At 36.7% G+C, this 16962-nt stretch overlaps 1 protein-coding gene and 1 long non-coding RNA gene across 4 annotated transcripts; one reads left to right on the forward strand and one right to left on the reverse strand.

Moving 5' to 3' along the window:
• Window positions 1-873: 873 nt before the first annotated feature.
• Window positions 874-4747, reverse strand: LOC113642837. The gene is made up of 2 exons (XR_003440661.2): window positions 4317-4747; window positions 874-1722 (listed from the first exon to the last, which is right to left on the reverse strand). It is a non-coding gene; the product is annotated as an uncharacterized LOC113642837 (long non-coding RNA).
• A 3776-nt stretch (window positions 4748-8523) lies between these two features.
• eno1b (enolase 1b, (alpha)) lies at window positions 8524-16660 on the forward strand. Of its 3 annotated transcripts, none has more exons than XM_027146492.2 (12): window positions 8524-8663; window positions 10302-10403; window positions 10614-10709; window positions 11996-12054; window positions 12147-12216; window positions 12429-12562; window positions 13240-13462; window positions 13561-13758; window positions 13928-14129; window positions 15369-15477; window positions 15684-15742; window positions 16339-16660. In XM_027146492.2, the coding sequence occupies exons 2-12, from the start codon at window positions 10319-10321 to the stop codon at window positions 16403-16405; spliced, it is 1302 nt and encodes a 433-aa protein (XP_027002293.2). In that variant the 5' UTR covers window positions 8524-8663; window positions 10302-10318; the 3' UTR covers window positions 16406-16660. The 3 variants fall into 3 exon arrangements, with proteins under 3 accessions (XP_027002293.2, XP_047669418.1, XP_027002292.2); XM_027146491.2 differs by lacking the exon at window positions 8524-8663 and adding an exon at window positions 9444-9485; XM_047813462.1 differs by lacking the exons at window positions 8524-8663; window positions 15684-15742 and adding an exon at window positions 9433-9485.
• Window positions 16661-16962: the final 302 nt, after the last annotated feature.

Below are 16962 nucleotides of genomic sequence, written 5' to 3' on the forward strand. Positions count from 1 at the left end.
GAGAATGAGGAGTATAAAATACAATATGTAATATGTACATGGTATGTATAATTGTACAATTAACATTTGTTATGTACAGTATTTTTATTTTTATTTATTTTATTTTTTTACGGTTTTCTAACGGTGTAGTGTAGAGTTCAGTAGTGTGATGACGAATGGAAAAACGCTGTCCCTGAACCTGCTGGTTCTGGTGCGCATGATTCTGTATCTCCTACTCGATGGAAGGAGGTTAAACAGTTTGTGATTGTCATGTGAAGACATTTGATGATGTTGTGAACTCTGCTTAGACATCTGCTGTGGTGAAGGTGCTCAGTGGCAGGTAGTTGTGTGCCAGTAATGCATTGGGTGATTTTTAGCTGTGCAATTCATTCCAAAATGCTGCATTTGAATGTTTGAAGTTCACAACACTGGAGCATAGCCACTCAGGCCTGAAACGGTTGTGATGATAGTAGCTTTACACAATAGGCTTCTGAAGATAAGATTGCTGCCCAGATCTATATACTGTAACAGACTTTAACTTAGTCATTGGGGCAGTAGATTGCCAGAGAAATTAAATTGTGTGCCAGGCAGTACATAATAACAACAACCACAGAAGTTAGCTGGTTTAATTTTTACTATTATTTTCAGAAATAAAATGTATTTTACATCTTGTTGCTTTTAATGTCACTGGTCTCATTCATGGCTTAGTGTGTTCCATTTACTGAGGTTGCTAGTGAGCTAAAAGGAGCCAAATTCATAAGGCATGGCTGAAAGGGAGAGAAGGTGACACTAAAAATGCAGAAACATTTAAAAAAAAAAAACAACAACAACATATCTACTATATGGCTGCAACTGAATTCTCAAACACAAAAAATGACACAGAGGCTCAGCATATAAGTTGGTTTACCTAAAAGTTTATTTAAGGTTATATTTCCACACAACAATGACAACAACGAAACTAACGGCTAACAAGTTTTCCTGACAAGCAAGAACATAATATGCTGAGCTAGATACAGATACAGTATGATAGCCAAGTGAAGGTCTCTTATTTACCAGTCTCCCTTTGTCATGGGAAAAATTACCTTGTTTTGGGAGCTGAGAAAATTTGTTTAGTCAGGGAGTGGATGTTTACTAGGGTCTTTTCTCAAGCAAGAGTAAGAATTATTTATTTGGCAAATGCTTTAATCCAAAAGTATGACACAGTTTAGCACAGAGCTGAATATTCATGGTTTAATTGTTCTGATAAGGAAAAAGGATTGACAGCTTCATGACACTTAATTTCTTCATGTTTAATTTTAACTGCCCCTTTTTACACCTCCCTTTGATCAAGGCTCTATTATATTCTTCAACAGTTCTGGGAGGTGAACCATTTATCTATAACACAGTGTTTAGAAAAAATACATGGCAATAGAAGAAAATGTAATGACACACACATACACTTGAAAGAAAAACATTTATTGCATATACTAATTATATTAGAGGACTTGCATCAATTCATTGAATTATTAATGGTATTAACGATACATCAGGCCAGTAGATGAACAAAAGTTATAATGCTAACATATGTAATAAGTTTCCTATACTGACTGAGAAGAAATGTCATGATGAACAATGTCCTTGTGATTTGCAGCATTACCAGGCAGTATTAGAGAGAGTGCATCTAGACATCTAAACATGCCTGGTAAGACGCAAATCAGAGGATTTTATAGAGGCACACAGGAAAAGTGAAGCTTCGTGGTAAAACTGTACAAGGACAGAAAGGAGACAGAGAGATAATTAGATGGGGCAAAAAGGCAGACCATATAAAAGCATGAATATGATTACAATGAGGTATAGAAAAGATTCATGGGAGCTTTATAAATGTAAATAGAACAGTAGAAATGCTGCTGCTAGTGGGGGTTGGGATAAAGTAAAGAAAGGTTTGGTAACACTAAACTTTAAGAGCAGGCCCTTGGCAAACATTACCTTGAACATGACGTGGTTGTTAAATGCTTTTGTGTGCAAAATGCACCTGTCCATTGTGAATTTGAATTGCATGTTTGGAATTATTTAGGTCTATGATGGTCCCTGTTTTAGAGTGTGCAATAATAAAGAGAATGATTTTTTTTTTTTAAACTGTCATCAGATAAGGCAGAGTTTGAAACAGAGCATCTATAACCCAGGTTCTATACTGTGTTATATGTCTTTTCGGTGACAGTAATGACTTCCTTTTCCTTTATCACTGAGAATAAAAAAGGAACCTTTTTCTCACACACATCTCATGTGTCACCAACATAATAAGACATAGGGGTGGGGTTTAAAGGACCAATCACAGGTTGACAGAGCACACCAGTAGGGGTGTGTGTGTGTGTGTGTGTGTGTGTGTGTGGTAGGGGGAATTGAGGGGTCCCTCCAACATCAGCCATTGAGATGATCATTCAGTATTTAGGTGCAACAGGGAACAGGGTGGAGCTGAAATACTAGTGGTGAATTTTAAATCTCATAACAAAAGGCGGGATGAAAGTGAGATGAAAACACCCAGTCACGTCTTTAACATGACATTTTTCTTTTCTAATATTTACACTGTAAAGGTATTTCTATGTCTATTGTAGAAGAAGTTACATGTTAGCATTGTGTAATAGCAACTCTAATCACTTGCAAAAATGGTATATTTGCAACTGATTACTTATGTCAAATATTGTCTCAGATTGTCAGGCAGGGGGACATAACAAATATAAATATATAAATATAATATAAATTCTTCACAATAGATGATATTCGCTCTCAGTGTACATCATTACCAGACAGTGTTAGAACACCAGTATACAGCCCAGCACTGTAAGGTAAGATGTGCCCTAAGAGCAGAGTAAAATAATTCTACTACTAATATAACATGATTGTCTTACCATGGGTTATTTTAGTTTTCAATGTGATATTGCATATAGCATAATAGCATTGCTGCATTTCTGTAGAGATATTCGAGTAGAGGGCCATCTGCATCATTACCAGGCAGTATTAGAGAATTCTATGACATCCAAAACTGCCTCGTAAGATGGAGATGACCATCCTTGTAATCCTCTTGCTGTTCTCTTGCTATGCTCTGATAAATCACTGGGATTAGGGAACATAATATTTTAGCACAGTGAAATGCATTTATGTGCGTGTTAAATATCCATTCAGGTTCAGATTGCACACACTTTTTTTTTCTAACTGTCATCAAATTATGTTCCTTTTTATACAGCTAAATGTTTGAACAAAATTAATTATATATTTGCTTCTGCTATGGTCACCGAGGAATCAATTTAATTGTATTTTTATTGTAATATATTTCTATTAAAAAAAACCCTGTTTTAACTGATGATGAAAAGCTTTGACATTAACTTATAATTTTATAGCACCAAAAACCCTAACAAAATCTAAAATCATAAACTTAATTAATTTCAGATTCCTAATGCTGCATTTTTCTTCCCTTCATGACTAGAGTATCAATGACCTCTCATTATTTGCACATAAGATCTCATTTATAAGATCACACCCGCTCATGTCCCAAAGTTACCCCTGACTAATTAATGCTCTGAAGTGTCCCAAAGGTATTCTCACCTCAGTGAAATCACCAGGGAGAGTCTAATCTCAGGAGATCTTTGCTGGTTGCACCTTCATCAAAACAAACCTGTGTCTATGGTGTGTAATACAGCATTTGCAGCAGGCCACCAAAGTGACAATGGAAGTGCCTAGTCATGCTTATTAAAATGGCACCTTGGTTATCTGCACCTGATTGACCACTCATCTGAATAACGCATGAAACCAAACTCAGTCTGCACTACATCAGTTAAACTAAGAAACACTATTGCAAATTAAAGCCTACACATTTGACTGATTAATAAAGAATATACGGCATGCGTCTCTAAACTTTTATCTCATGTACTTAAGAGTTTATGACAGAAACTAATTCTAACAATAAAAGATGAAATCAGAATAGCAAGTGTTTAAACGCTTTTTAGTGAAGATATTAAAATATATCAGGCAAAACAGAAATGGTAAGCCCAGATCAAAAATTAATGGTAATAAAATGTACTATTAATAAAATGTACTATCATTATAAGATTTTGTTTCGATATACATGCTGCGTATGTACTGTTTTGGATCTAAACAAATACGTTCTTATTTTCTTTATGTTTGTTTTGAAGTGACCCAACAGGTTTGTCAGGTCATGGGGGTTATAGTTAATCTGTTAAGCATCTATGTTTCTGTCTACTTTAAATCTATTAAGTGAGATCATTCATTTTTAAATAAATATAAAATATGTTAAAAGATCTAATAAAAAAATTTTTTTAAAAAGGAATCGAAATGTAAGTTACCATCTTGATGGCTGAGGTGGTCATTCAGGATGCAGCCGTGAACAAGAAATGCCATTGTGTCTCCTTGCTATGCCCATTTAACCAATGGAGTTTACTTCCTGCTCCTTCCATTTGCCTGGAGGGCCAACTGCTCCTTCCATTTGCCCGAAGGGCCAACTGCTCCTTCCATGTTGACGGAAAGTTCACGAGCCTGTTTGAAGAGAGCTGATGGTGCAACAAATCAGCGGAACAATAGAAGTGGAATCTCAAGCACTACAAGAAACACAATCTCCTTAAGCTCCTGAAGCAAAGAAACTGCGTCTACAAAAAGATCTGGGTCTTCAGGTACACCTTGGAGCCCTGCCCAGGTGTCGTTTTCATGCTCTGGCCAATGGCTATACTCCATGCATACACAGGTGTGTTTTGTGCCTTGTGATTCGTCAGGTTACCAGAGAAGTCCACTGGGGTGGATGAGGTAAGCTTTCAGAAACCACACCCCTTATTCAGCCTCTCCAGCTCAAGCTACAACATATCCAAGTGCAAAAGTCTAGGATTTGACTCGCAAATCCTGTGTGTGCTCTTTCAATGCTTTGGAAGCAATACATTTGAATAAACAAACAATTTCCAACAGATCATAGAAAAGTGAACATCTGCAATGAAAGAACAAACAAATAAAGGATCTGAATGCCAAACACAAGCTCGTAAAATTTTGACTGATTTTAGTTTGCGATTTTAGTTTGCGATGAAGTTCAGATTTAAGCCCATAATACAAAATAACATGATTATGAATATATGGCTTGTAATTTGCTTATGTAAAGGAGTGAAACAAAGAATGCTGACATTTGCTATTTGAGTGTTTATGTATTTAGAAATATTTTCTATTCAGTGAAGTTATTCTTTTAGATAAGAAGATTACTAGATTTCTTTAATTATAGGGCATGTGTTAGTACAAAAAGTTATTCAAACATGAGGCTTGAAGCAATGTTATATTAAGTCTGTCAGGATTCACTAAGGCCATATCATTTCTGCCGCTCTATTCACAAAGACAAGTAAGTAACTTAAAATGGAAAATTTGTTTCATTTATATGTTGATGTGAGATGTATTTTCCAGAATCATATGTTTTGATAATTGGATGCACGGTCTGAGTTTCCACTAGTAGGGACCTTAACCAGAGACACACTTCAGTTCTGTAACCCAGGAGACAGCTCACTGCCTCTCCTTCCTCCTCTAATGAGCTCCCAGATGTAAGTTTCAGTGGCAGAAGGGAGGTGGAACACTGGGATCAGCTGGCTATCAAAAGTGGCCTCCTGAGGGCTTGTGCAATGGAGGAACAACAAAACAAGCTCCAGCACAACTTGATCCACTTGCACACACACACACACACACACACACACACACACACACACACACACACACACACACACACACACACACACACACACACAGAGGGAGAGTGAGAGTCAGAGTGTGAGAGAGAGACAGAGAGAGAATTCATGGGGAGTCTAGACCTGTGGGATTCCTGATCTTAAGTGAGTTGTCAGGCTTCTCTTTTTCATAAACACACCACTGTCCCTCAGTATGTTTCATCACTTTCTCCTCTGGGTAGCTGTATGGAAAAAAATGTGGTGTGATCTGTGATGAAAAATAAACACATGCAGCTATCAGGGAAAAAATGTTTGATGATCTTATACTGTAACATTTCAATCAGTATATTACTGTTTTTACTACTTTTATACTTTTTATGTGACAGAGATAACAAAAAAGAAAGTTAAATATCAGTAAAGTGTTTGGTCTTTAAACAAAGCAGTGTATACCCTCAGTATGTTTTTCCAGCTCAGACAGGGCTTCAAATATTGTGTGATATTGTGCCTCTCTGTCTGTCAAGGTAATTAGTTAGGAAGACACCATATTAATCAGACACACAACTGGTGCACAACACTGATGGCAAAAACTATACTGAACATCAGCTGCTGATGATATGATGTTTCTCATGATACATCCGTGTTTGATGTGCACTTACAACGTTATGACTTATGACTATTACTGGGGTAATATTTACTGATAAATCTATGGCACACATTCAATCCAGCATCTAGAATCATTCAGCATCCTCAGAAGACTACAGAGGGTAGTCCGGACTGCTGAGCGAATCATTGGCACAACTCTCCCTCCTCTTCAAGACCTGTACTACTCCAGAGTGTGCAAAAGAGCAAAGAAAATCACCCTGGACCCCTCACATCCAGCACAGTCCCTCTTTGAACTGTTGCCATCTGGTTGGCGCTACAGAGCCCTGAGCTCCAGAACGACCAGACATAGGAACAGTTTCTTCCCTCAAGCAATCCACCTGATGAACAATTAACACCATGGAACACACAACACATAATATTTGCACTATGTATACCTCAATTTGCACATTTCATACTTGCACTCTGTACATAAATGCATACATATTGTCTGAAGGTTTATGTTTACTTCAACTGCACATTTCACAATTGCCCATGTGTACATACAAATTGTATATATTGTATACTTATTTGCATATGTATATTTCATATGTTTATTTTAACTGCACATTTCACACCTGTATATGTGTACATACAATTTAATCTATACTACATATGTCATTCTGTTACACTGCGGAGATTATGTCACTAAAACAAATTCCTCGCATGTGAAAACATGCCTGGCAATAAAGCTGATTCTGATTCTAACAGCATGCTGTGTTAAATTCTACTTTCTACTCACCCTGTGTTTCAAGGAAGTAATAAAGTTTAATTTAGTAATAATTGTAGATGTCCAAAAATTAAATGTAATTTTCCAGAGACATTTCCAGAGATACAGGACATTTCAGACAAACATCTTTCATCGGCTGTGCCAAACAAGCACTTCTGAGGCTGTCAGAGGTGAAATTATTTGATTTTTTTTTTTGTATGTAGAGGTTGTTGTCAAAATCAACACTCACTCCACTGGATTCCAAATTTCAGAGAGTGTAGACATTCTTTTATGTCCCCTCCCATTTCTCAACATTTTGTCCCCTCCCTAACACACATTCAAAGTCATCTAGAGGACAGACACCATATTTATACTCTTGTGAGCAACCTCACAATCATCCACCAAAAACATTTACACATTCTCAACCAACGTTTAGTCTTTTAGAGATAATAGGGAAAATAATAATAGACTGCAAAATATCCTTCAGCTAAGGGGTGTGTGTGGTACCTGTACGTATTTACTTTAACAAACACAAAATTATTTGATTAGTGTACCTTGCATGTAGAAAATTAGAGACTAGAATTCATGTCTTCATCATTGAGTTTTTGTTGGTTTCATAACAGACCATTATTGGTGGTATTTTGTATTCTTTACCCAGTGCCTTTTAAGGTGTTTCTCTGCTATGCCTGATGCACTCATACCAGCACTATACACCACTATTGTCACTGAAGCGTAAGACTGAAACATAGGAATAGCCAAAAGGTGGCCACATCTAGCAAACATGACATTTATGTAGCTTGGGTGTGCTATGCAGATCCATCTTGAGCCGTACACAGATAAGAATAGCCACATTGGTATGTTCTGTGGATGTGGATAAATATTTTGTCCTGCCCTAGATTGCTCCTGTACACTTATGAGGTTTAACCTGGAAACCCAACTGTTAAAGGTGTGGCTTTTCCCCTGGAATGGAACAGTCCACGGCTCAAAATACCCGCTTAGCGGTTGTCTTACATGTTTGTCTTTCTACTAACATACAGGGTCCCATCCATGATCATAGAGCGCCCCCTGTCTGTCACACGCACTTCAATTAAGCTTGAACTTTTAATTAGCTCATTAATTAAATCAGGTCTGTTGGGAAAAGGGAGGGGGATTTTTTTTAGTAACTTCTGAAGAAAGGAACTTCTGCACTAATGGATAGGACAGATGTGAAAAAATAAATATTGTGCACAGAGCAGATGGGCTACAGCATTTTTTGATATTTATATACTTACAAGGTGCAGGTAAAGAGCTGTAACTGAAAAAGTAGGATCTACGTGTTGATATATAAACATTTCTGAAGACACACCAGAAAAGCAGTGACTTTAATCAGCAAACGGCGATGTGCTGTGTTCATATTTAATATTGGCTCCATGAAGAAGATAAACAAATCCCTTAACCCCTAATTTCCCCATGTAAAACCCCGCCTCCTGCACGAGGATTGGTTGATACTTTATACAAGCAGCTCACTGATTGGACATCAACAGCGTGACTATCAACTAGCATCCAATCCTCGGCGGAAGGATAACACGTGACGGCAGTAATAATGCACTAAAGCACGTTCAGCTGGATAACTAACACCTTGTCCTTCAGCTCCACGGTGCACGTTTATCGCCAAGGTAAATATTTTATTATTAATATTATTCTCATAGGTTAAAGTGACTGTTCAGCTGCGTTCATTATGCTTAAAGTTCACCCTGATAGTGTTTTCTCCAAACTGCTGATTATTATTATTAATGATAAGCATTAGTGGCTCATGGAGTCAGGTGAAGTGTTTTAAAATGGCATCACAAATTATCTGGCATAGAAAATGATGCTTTAGTGGCTGATGAGCAATGCAAGTGTTTATATTCTGTAAATGTCAAGTTTTCTTTAGCAGAACAAAAATTATGCACCATGCTGGAAATTCAGGCCTTTTTTTTTCCAGTGATTTGAATCATTTGGAAAGAATCGAATCTTTCAGCTGCCAGACGACTCTTTGCCATTTTCTTTATAAATTTGCACTTCCTTGCCTAAATATAACATTGTTCCATGAAGTCTACCTGTTGGCTGATTTTTTTTATTTTTTTTAAATAACATTTCTTTGCATTGCAATTTAATAGATTGTTTTAAAGACTTCCCCTTAAACAGCCAGGCACTGCATTGTCATTGTTTTTCATTTAAGTATATTTATTTTCATTTAATGGACCTGATAACCCTAACACACTTGACTACATGCAGTACACCTTTAGCAAGCTGCATTGCAGCAGATCCTAGTTTGCTGCATCATGCACCCCAATTTAAACAAATGCTGATATGAGTATTCAGTGGATGCATTTTGATTAAATTATGCCTCAACATTATGTGCTCCTAAATCAGCTCACCATGTTCAAGTCAAATAGCTGACCTGTTTGCCACATCACTGGTGCATGCACATGCGCACAGGTTCTGTGTGATGAGCGGTGAGTGACTGTGCTAAATCTAATTAGGGTCCTTAATCCTGTGCTTTGGATCCAATGAGGTTGTTGGCTCTGAAATCAGTCAGTAGTTAAAAGGTTGGCAAGTTCATGTGCTTTTTAAAATTGCATCACTAATGACCAATGACTAAAGCTAAATTGATTATCTTAAATTTATTGAAAGTAGATCCTGCATTAACCTGTTTTTGCTAAATCATTTGCTTCATGTTTGCTGTATTTGTTGTTTCCAAGAAATTATGCTAGAACCATTTTCTGATTCTCTTCTAATATGTGACTTGGTAAATCGAACTGAAATAGATATGATATCTGATCCTTTGTATCGGTGAAATGATACTTTTATTGAGAAATATGCTGGAAAAATGAACTACGGTTGCATTGTTTTTATTATTAACATGGCTGTGTATTTTCTTTTCCGTCTGTTATATTACATTAAATTGTACTTGTTGATTCCTGTTAACATATTCCACTGGTAAGGAATCACCTTACCTTATTTAACCCCACCGTATGTTAGTTTGTGGAGTTAATCTAGCTAAGATAAAATCCTGTTAAAGTGATGAGTCCTGTATAGTGCACACACCAGCCCTGTGCACTTTCACCTTCTCATTTAAATAAAGTGAACAAATGTTCTTATAAAAATCAAATGTTCAACCTTTTAAATCATTGGTCATTAAATATTCTGTGATCTTATGGGTGTTCACTTGGATAACACTTTCCCTAAAAATTTTTTATTTTTTTTTGGTACATTGTGTATTTATACGGCATATGATAATGTGTATATACCTTTCCGTTTTACTACCTTAGTACTCTTATTCGGCAACATGTCCATCGTGAAGATCCATGCCCGGGAGATTTTTGATTCCAGAGGAAACCCAACTGTTGAAGTGGACCTTTACACAGAAAAAGGTTCCTGTTTCTCAACTATATATTCAACATATATATATATATATATATATATATATATATATATATATATATATATATATATATATATATATATATATATATATATATATATATAATATCTCACAGATTTGTGTTTGTCTTCGAACTAGCATCAGATTTTTAGGTTTTTCAGAACATGTAATTGATTTTTCATTTATTTTGTCTCTACAGGTCTGTTTCGAGCTGCTGTTCCTAGTGGCGCATCCACTGGCATCTATGAAGCTCTGGAGTTAAGGGACAATGATAAATCGCACTATCTGGGCAAAGGTGTGTATGCATGGACATGTTGGTTAATAAATAAGATTCTTCATAAAGTTGTGCTAAAATAGGTCAACATGTCTTATGTTAATGCCAAATTATACAAACTGAAATCCATAAGTTTGCCCTCTGAAGCTGTCTAGGATGCATCTTTGCATCTAAAAAAAAGCTAGGGACAAATCTATTGATTAGCAAGGCTACTGTAAATTGTAATATAGGCTTTCACATTTAATGACTGGTCTGATAGAGGTCAGGTTTCTAACAAAGGCAATAACTTGCACTTTAAAAAAAATATTTAATATTTTCAGCATGTAGCATTGCTGAATCAAAGTCCTCTTTTTGATCCTGAGTTTTCGGTGTAGATTTCCTCTAGGTTCTCTGACCTCATAAAATGTGGTATGAATGGGTGTGTTTGCACGGTGCCCAGTGGATGTACTGTATCTTTGCTCACCCACTGTTCCTTGTGAAGATGGCGATGAATGGATTTAATTAGTATTTCTGAAATAGTACACCTTTTATGAATTAGCAGTATAATGCCAGCCACTTTCATGCACAGTTAATTCAAGGCTTGTTTATTATAAAGTTTTAGGAAAATGTAAAATGACAATCACCCCCCAAATCACAGCATTATTGCAAATAAATGTAAACGTTTCTATAGCTCTCAAGATCTTGTTATAATAAGCAATATTTCGACAGAATCTAAATTTTGTGGAAAATCAATGCATGAAAAGGATACATGTTTAAATAATGTACTCAATGTCTACATGAGGACTATCTTTTTATTCTTTTCCCTTATACAGTTTTTATATCTAATAAATTGGATTTAAGGGCCCATTAGTGGAACTTACTAAGTATTAGCAGGTAATGTTAATGAGAGGTGAATGGATGAAAAATGAACTGATGATCGCATGATGAATTAAAAACGGGGCTGAGCAACTTTTGACAAAGCAAAGTGCAAAAAAGCTAACGAGAATTCATTGCTTGCGTATGAGTCCTTGTTTGAGCATGATGAGCATTTGTGTGTGACACTGAATGACTTTGTAATGATTTGTACAGTATGAAATGTACAATTGCATCAGTGTATAGGTGGATTGAAGGTGACTTTTTATTGAGGTTTAGAAGTTCTCTGAGAAGTATTAATTCTTATTGAAACCACTGCATGCATGATCAGTGGGTTTATACTGGAATGTGCAGATCACGCACATGTATTTTATCTGCTTCACTGTTTTATGCAGTTTTGATGATGGTGGTTTTATTGTAATATCTAACTTAACACTGCTTTTAATGCATTGCAGGTGTCTCAAAGGCTGTTGAGCATGTAAATCAAACCATCGCACCTGCCCTGATTGAACAGGTTTGATTTGTTTCAAATAGTTTACCAAACGAAATCAAACTTTTTTTAGTAATGCACTTCTGGAAAGAACACACAATGGGTTTGTTTTCTAGGAAATCTCTGTAATTGAGCAAGAGAAGATTGATCAGTTCATGCTGGAGTTGGATGGCACTGATAACAAGTGTAAGTTATGATTCACACATTACTCATTTATGGTATCTGGTTATTTATTTTTTCATACTTTGCATAAGCAACAATTTAAGACTTACAATCATGTTCTACGTGAAAGGAAGAGTTATAAAAATGGTCAACTCTGAAATTGACCATTTTGGATGAGCTACTACTAATTGGCTTATTGAATAACAATGTTTGTGTCCTATCCATTCACCTTTCAGCTAAATTTGGTGCTAATGCTATTCTGGGTGTATCTCTGGCTGTCTGCAAGGCTGGAGCTGCAGAGAAAGGTGTCCCTCTGTACCGACATATTGCTGACCTTGCAGGAAACCCAGAGGTCATCCTGCCAGTGCCGGTGAGTAGCAAACAAATTAAAATCATTATTATAATTCCTGGGAATTAATTGAATGTTTCTGCCTTTTCCAAACAACTTTCATCTGTAGTATTGGTGTGATGACTACAGACAATTTCAGTCTTTCCTCCTTTAATATAGGAATAGGCATCTTTTTAAAATCAAATATATTTGCTGAATGTTCAAAATTGGCTGCAGCAGGTAATATGGTGTATTGCAGATCCAAGGTCCAGTGTCTTGTTGTCCCTGTGTGGGTGGGGTGTGTTTAGTTTCCCCTTTTCTTTTTTTTCAGATATACCAGTTCCCTCCTCCTTTTGAAGAAACATGATTGTAGCTAGATTAGTGATTCCAGTGTCCTCTCGCTGTGTTCCCAGCTCATGCCCAGGGCTCCTGGGATAGACCCTATATCTTTACCTTTTTTTCTTTTCTTTTCTTTTTTTTTTTTTTTAAATACATTTTATTGACTGCTTAAGCAAATTCCTTAATATTCATTGTGTGTGTAATATATATATATATTATTTTTTAATGAAACAGATTAGCTTTCTTCCCTCTTCATTTCTTATTTCCTTTTTAAAGTTAGTTGGTGTTAACTAGTGAGCAGTACTGAATGCAGACATTTGAGATACATGAGTATTTATATAAAAGTAATTTTTTTTTTTTTTTTTTTTTTTTATATAAAGGCATTCAATGTAATAAATGGTGGCTCCCATGCGGGCAATAAGCTGGCAATGCAGGAGTTCATGATCCTGCCAGTGGGAGCCAGTAGCTTTAAGGAGGCCATGCGCATCGGGGCTGAGGTCTACCACAACCTGAAAAATGTCATTAAGGAGAAATATGGCAAGGATGCCACCAATGTTGGTGATGAGGGTGGATTTGCTCCAAATATCCTGGAGAATAAAGAAGGTAGTAAAGTGATTAACTGGTTGTAGTAACCCTGTGAATGATGTACAAATAAAGCTGCTGAAAGTTAACTACAATTTCTAATTCTATATCTGCTAAAGCTCTGGAGTTGCTAAAGACCGCCATCAGCAAAGCCGGTTACGCCGATGAAGTTGTGATTGGCATGGATGTGGCAGCATCAGAGTTCTACCGGGATGGGAAATATGATCTTGACTTCAAGTCACCTGATGATCCAAGTCGTTACATTACCTCTGACGAGCTTGGTGATCTGTACAAGAGCTTTGTGCAGGATTATCCTGGTATGTTGTCTTTAGTCTTCTAAACTCTGCACTCTGCTATTTTGTTTGCTTGTTAACATCTAGGTTTTAATTGTTAAATTTCATTGTTAACATTAACTTATTGTTGCCATGGTTTTTACCATGTGCTCACTAGGTGTGTAATTTCTAATATATTTTTCTTGTACTGAAGTGGTGTCAATTGAGGACCCATTTGACCAGGATGACTGGCAGGCCTGGACCAGCTTTACAGGCTCTACAGATATTCAGGTAGTTGGGGATGACCTGACTGTGACTAATCCCAAACGCATTTCCAAAGCAGTGGAGGAGAAGGCCTGCAACTGTCTGCTGCTTAAAGTGAACCAGATTGGCTCTGTGACTGAATCCTTGCAGGCGTGAGTTCATTGCATGCATTCATTGGGGTACAAGAAAATGGTATGGACGTGCTTTTTTTTTTTTTTTTTTGTGTAGGCTTTTAAAGGTGGTTTAAATTTAAAAAAAAAATTACTAACCTGTGACTTGTAAATTAAACATGTACAGGGAGACAGGAAGTTGGTAGGAGATGGAAATGATTAATGACCAATCTTGCAATGGTATGCAGGTGTACTGGTGAACATTTTTGATCGAACTATCCTGTTAGGAGTAAAATGGCCACGGAATACCATATTTTCCACACTATATGCTAAAACATACCGTCTACAAAAAAGGTAACAGAAGCAAAACAGTGAGTTTAGTTTAACTTTATTCTACTATTTAACAATACACTTTTTTTTTATAAATCAATCTTCTCCCACAAATCTATCAAAGTCCTCATCTTCTGTGTCTGAATTGGACAGCTGAGCAATTTCGCCATCAAACATGCCGGGTTCCCTCTCATCATTGTCTGAGTCAGTCTCGTTGCCAGGTAGGTGTCTGTTCAGCAATGATGCCGGCTTTCGCGAAAGCTCGGACAACAGTTAAAGCAGATACCTTAGCCCAGGCATCCACAATCCATTCACATATTGTGGTGTAACTCCTGGCACTGCCTCCCAGTCTTAGTAAAGGTGTGTTCGCCATCTGTGATCCATCGCTCCCAGGCTGCTCGCAACTTCACTTTGAACACCCTGATTACACATGTCCAGCGGTTGTGCCTTGTAAGCATGTCTCTTCACTGGTGCCATTTTCAGGGGTCCTTAGACAAACAAATGTTTTGCAACATACCGGTAGTATACCTACCGGAGGTGTGGTGGAGGTAAGCATACATACTGTAAGTATTACATAATGTTCTGTAATTGGTTTATTGCTGCCAGTATCACGTCCCTGTGTCAGTGGGAAATGGTACAACAGTAGATCAAGCGGAGTGCTTACCAAAGTTGCATAACTTTTTTTTTTTTTTTAAAAACATATTTTGGAACTCCATGCACACACAAGGCGCACCGGATTATTAGGCGCACGGCCGATTTTTGAGAATTTAAGGCTCTTAGGTGCACCTTATAGTGTGGAAAATACGGTACTAATTAATTTTGCATTTGTTAATATTTTTTAAAATTTGCTTACTGAAATTTAGTATTTTTTTTTTATCATTCATATATTAAGGACATGTGTAATTCTAAATGACAGTTTTGTATACTCATTGACCTATTGTTTCTTTGTAGCTGTAAAATGGCTCAGTCTAGTGGCTGGGGTGTGATGGTGAGCCACCGCTCAGGAGAGACTGAGGATACTTTCATTGCTGACCTGGTAGTTGGCCTGTGCACTGGACAGGTAAAGTGTTCTATGATTTTATTTAGATACAATTTGGGCACAAGAGATTTTTACAAGATATGGGCAGTTTTTACATGGGCAGTTCAGGAACAAATGGCTTAATGGTAAAACCACAGGCTGTTTTTTGTTTTTCAAAAGTTTGCACTTTAGATGTTCATGTTTATTTAAAAGCTGCCTAGTATTTACTGTTTGTTCTCTTTTTATAGATTAAAACAGGAGCACCCTGTCGTTCTGAGCGTCTGGCCAAATACAACCAGATCCTCAGGTGGCTGTTTGTCATTACCACAATTACCTGAACCAATACCTGCTATTTATAATGATGGAAACAGGTGTTTGTTATGTAATTGTAACACGTGTACTTTATGCATCTGGAATAAAGTTTTTACTATTTCTATGGATATTTAGTTACATTTACATGGCTCATTTGGCTGATGCTTTTCTTTCTTTTCTTTTTTTTTAAATCTTAAGTCACAAAAATCAAATAGGCCAAAGCTTCAACTGACATTTGTCAAACGAGATTATTTACATTTGCACTATTTACTGTAGCATGTCAAATGAGGATGGGTTCCATTCTGAGCCTGGTTCCTCAAGATTTCTTCCTCTTCTCAGGGAGTTTTTCCTTGCCACCGGCTTGCTCGCTAGGGATAGATATAGTAATTTAAGTTAATATTTTTTTAAATTAATTTTAAACTTTAATTGTATATATTCACTTATTTTTCTCTCTTCTGTTTCCATACTTCTGTAAAGCTGCTTTGAGACATTGGGGAAATTAAGTGCTACACAATTGAATTGAACTGCTCAGTTACCAGTTCTGGTTATTTTTTTTCCCAATCTTATCTTTTTTTTTTTTTTTGGCCACAGAATTGAAGAGGAACTGGGTGATCAGGCTCGTTTTGCTGGGAGGAAGTTCAGGAACCCACTGAACTGAGACCGCACTACTGACTATGCTGCAAATCCCTGCTAGGACGATGTAACCCGTGCTTACTGTAAATCTGTACTGTAGCTCTAACAAAGTAGAAAAGAATTCATAATGGTTAAACAATTGTCCTGAAGAATGTTATCAGTATTTATGAACTGCTGCTAAAATACCAGTGCTGTGTATTTCTGAAGATCCAGTCATGTCTGTGATTGTAGCGCATCCTGTGTTTGCTGCAGATTAAAAATAAACATGACCTCAAACAAATTTTCAACATGTGAATTATTTATGAAGTAAAATGAATTTCATTACAATTTAAGTGACAAATTGTCATTTCACCATCATTTGTGTCATGACAATCTTAATGTAAGAGAAGTAATGGAGACATTTTTATTTTTTAATAATCATGCATGAGAAGGAAGGTAAGACTTATGGGGAAAAAATAATTCTGTTCATGATACTTGTGTGGGGGGGGGGGACTCCATTTGCACCTTTTTAAATCGTTTTGTGCACGGTGTAGAATGAGATGAGCAGACCTGCAGATTTTAAGAAGTGACTGACAGCTGGAA

This window comes from Tachysurus fulvidraco, chromosome 5, assembly GCF_022655615.1.
Source record: "Tachysurus fulvidraco isolate hzauxx_2018 chromosome 5, HZAU_PFXX_2.0, whole genome shotgun sequence".
Classification (NCBI taxonomy): domain Eukaryota; kingdom Metazoa; phylum Chordata; class Actinopteri; order Siluriformes; family Bagridae; genus Tachysurus; species Tachysurus fulvidraco.

What these genes read in the sequence shown, in the direction of transcription:
- eno1b (XM_027146491.2), top strand. An exon ending in GGATGGCACTGATAACAAGT is followed by an intron (nt 12,217 to 12,428) that starts GTAAGTTATGAT and finishes TTCACCTTTCAG; the next exon opens with CTAAATTTGGTGCTAATGCT. An exon ending in CTTTGTGCAGGATTATCCTG is followed by an intron (nt 13,759 to 13,927) that starts GTATGTTGTCTT and finishes CTTGTACTGAAG; the next exon opens with TGGTGTCAATTGAGGACCCA.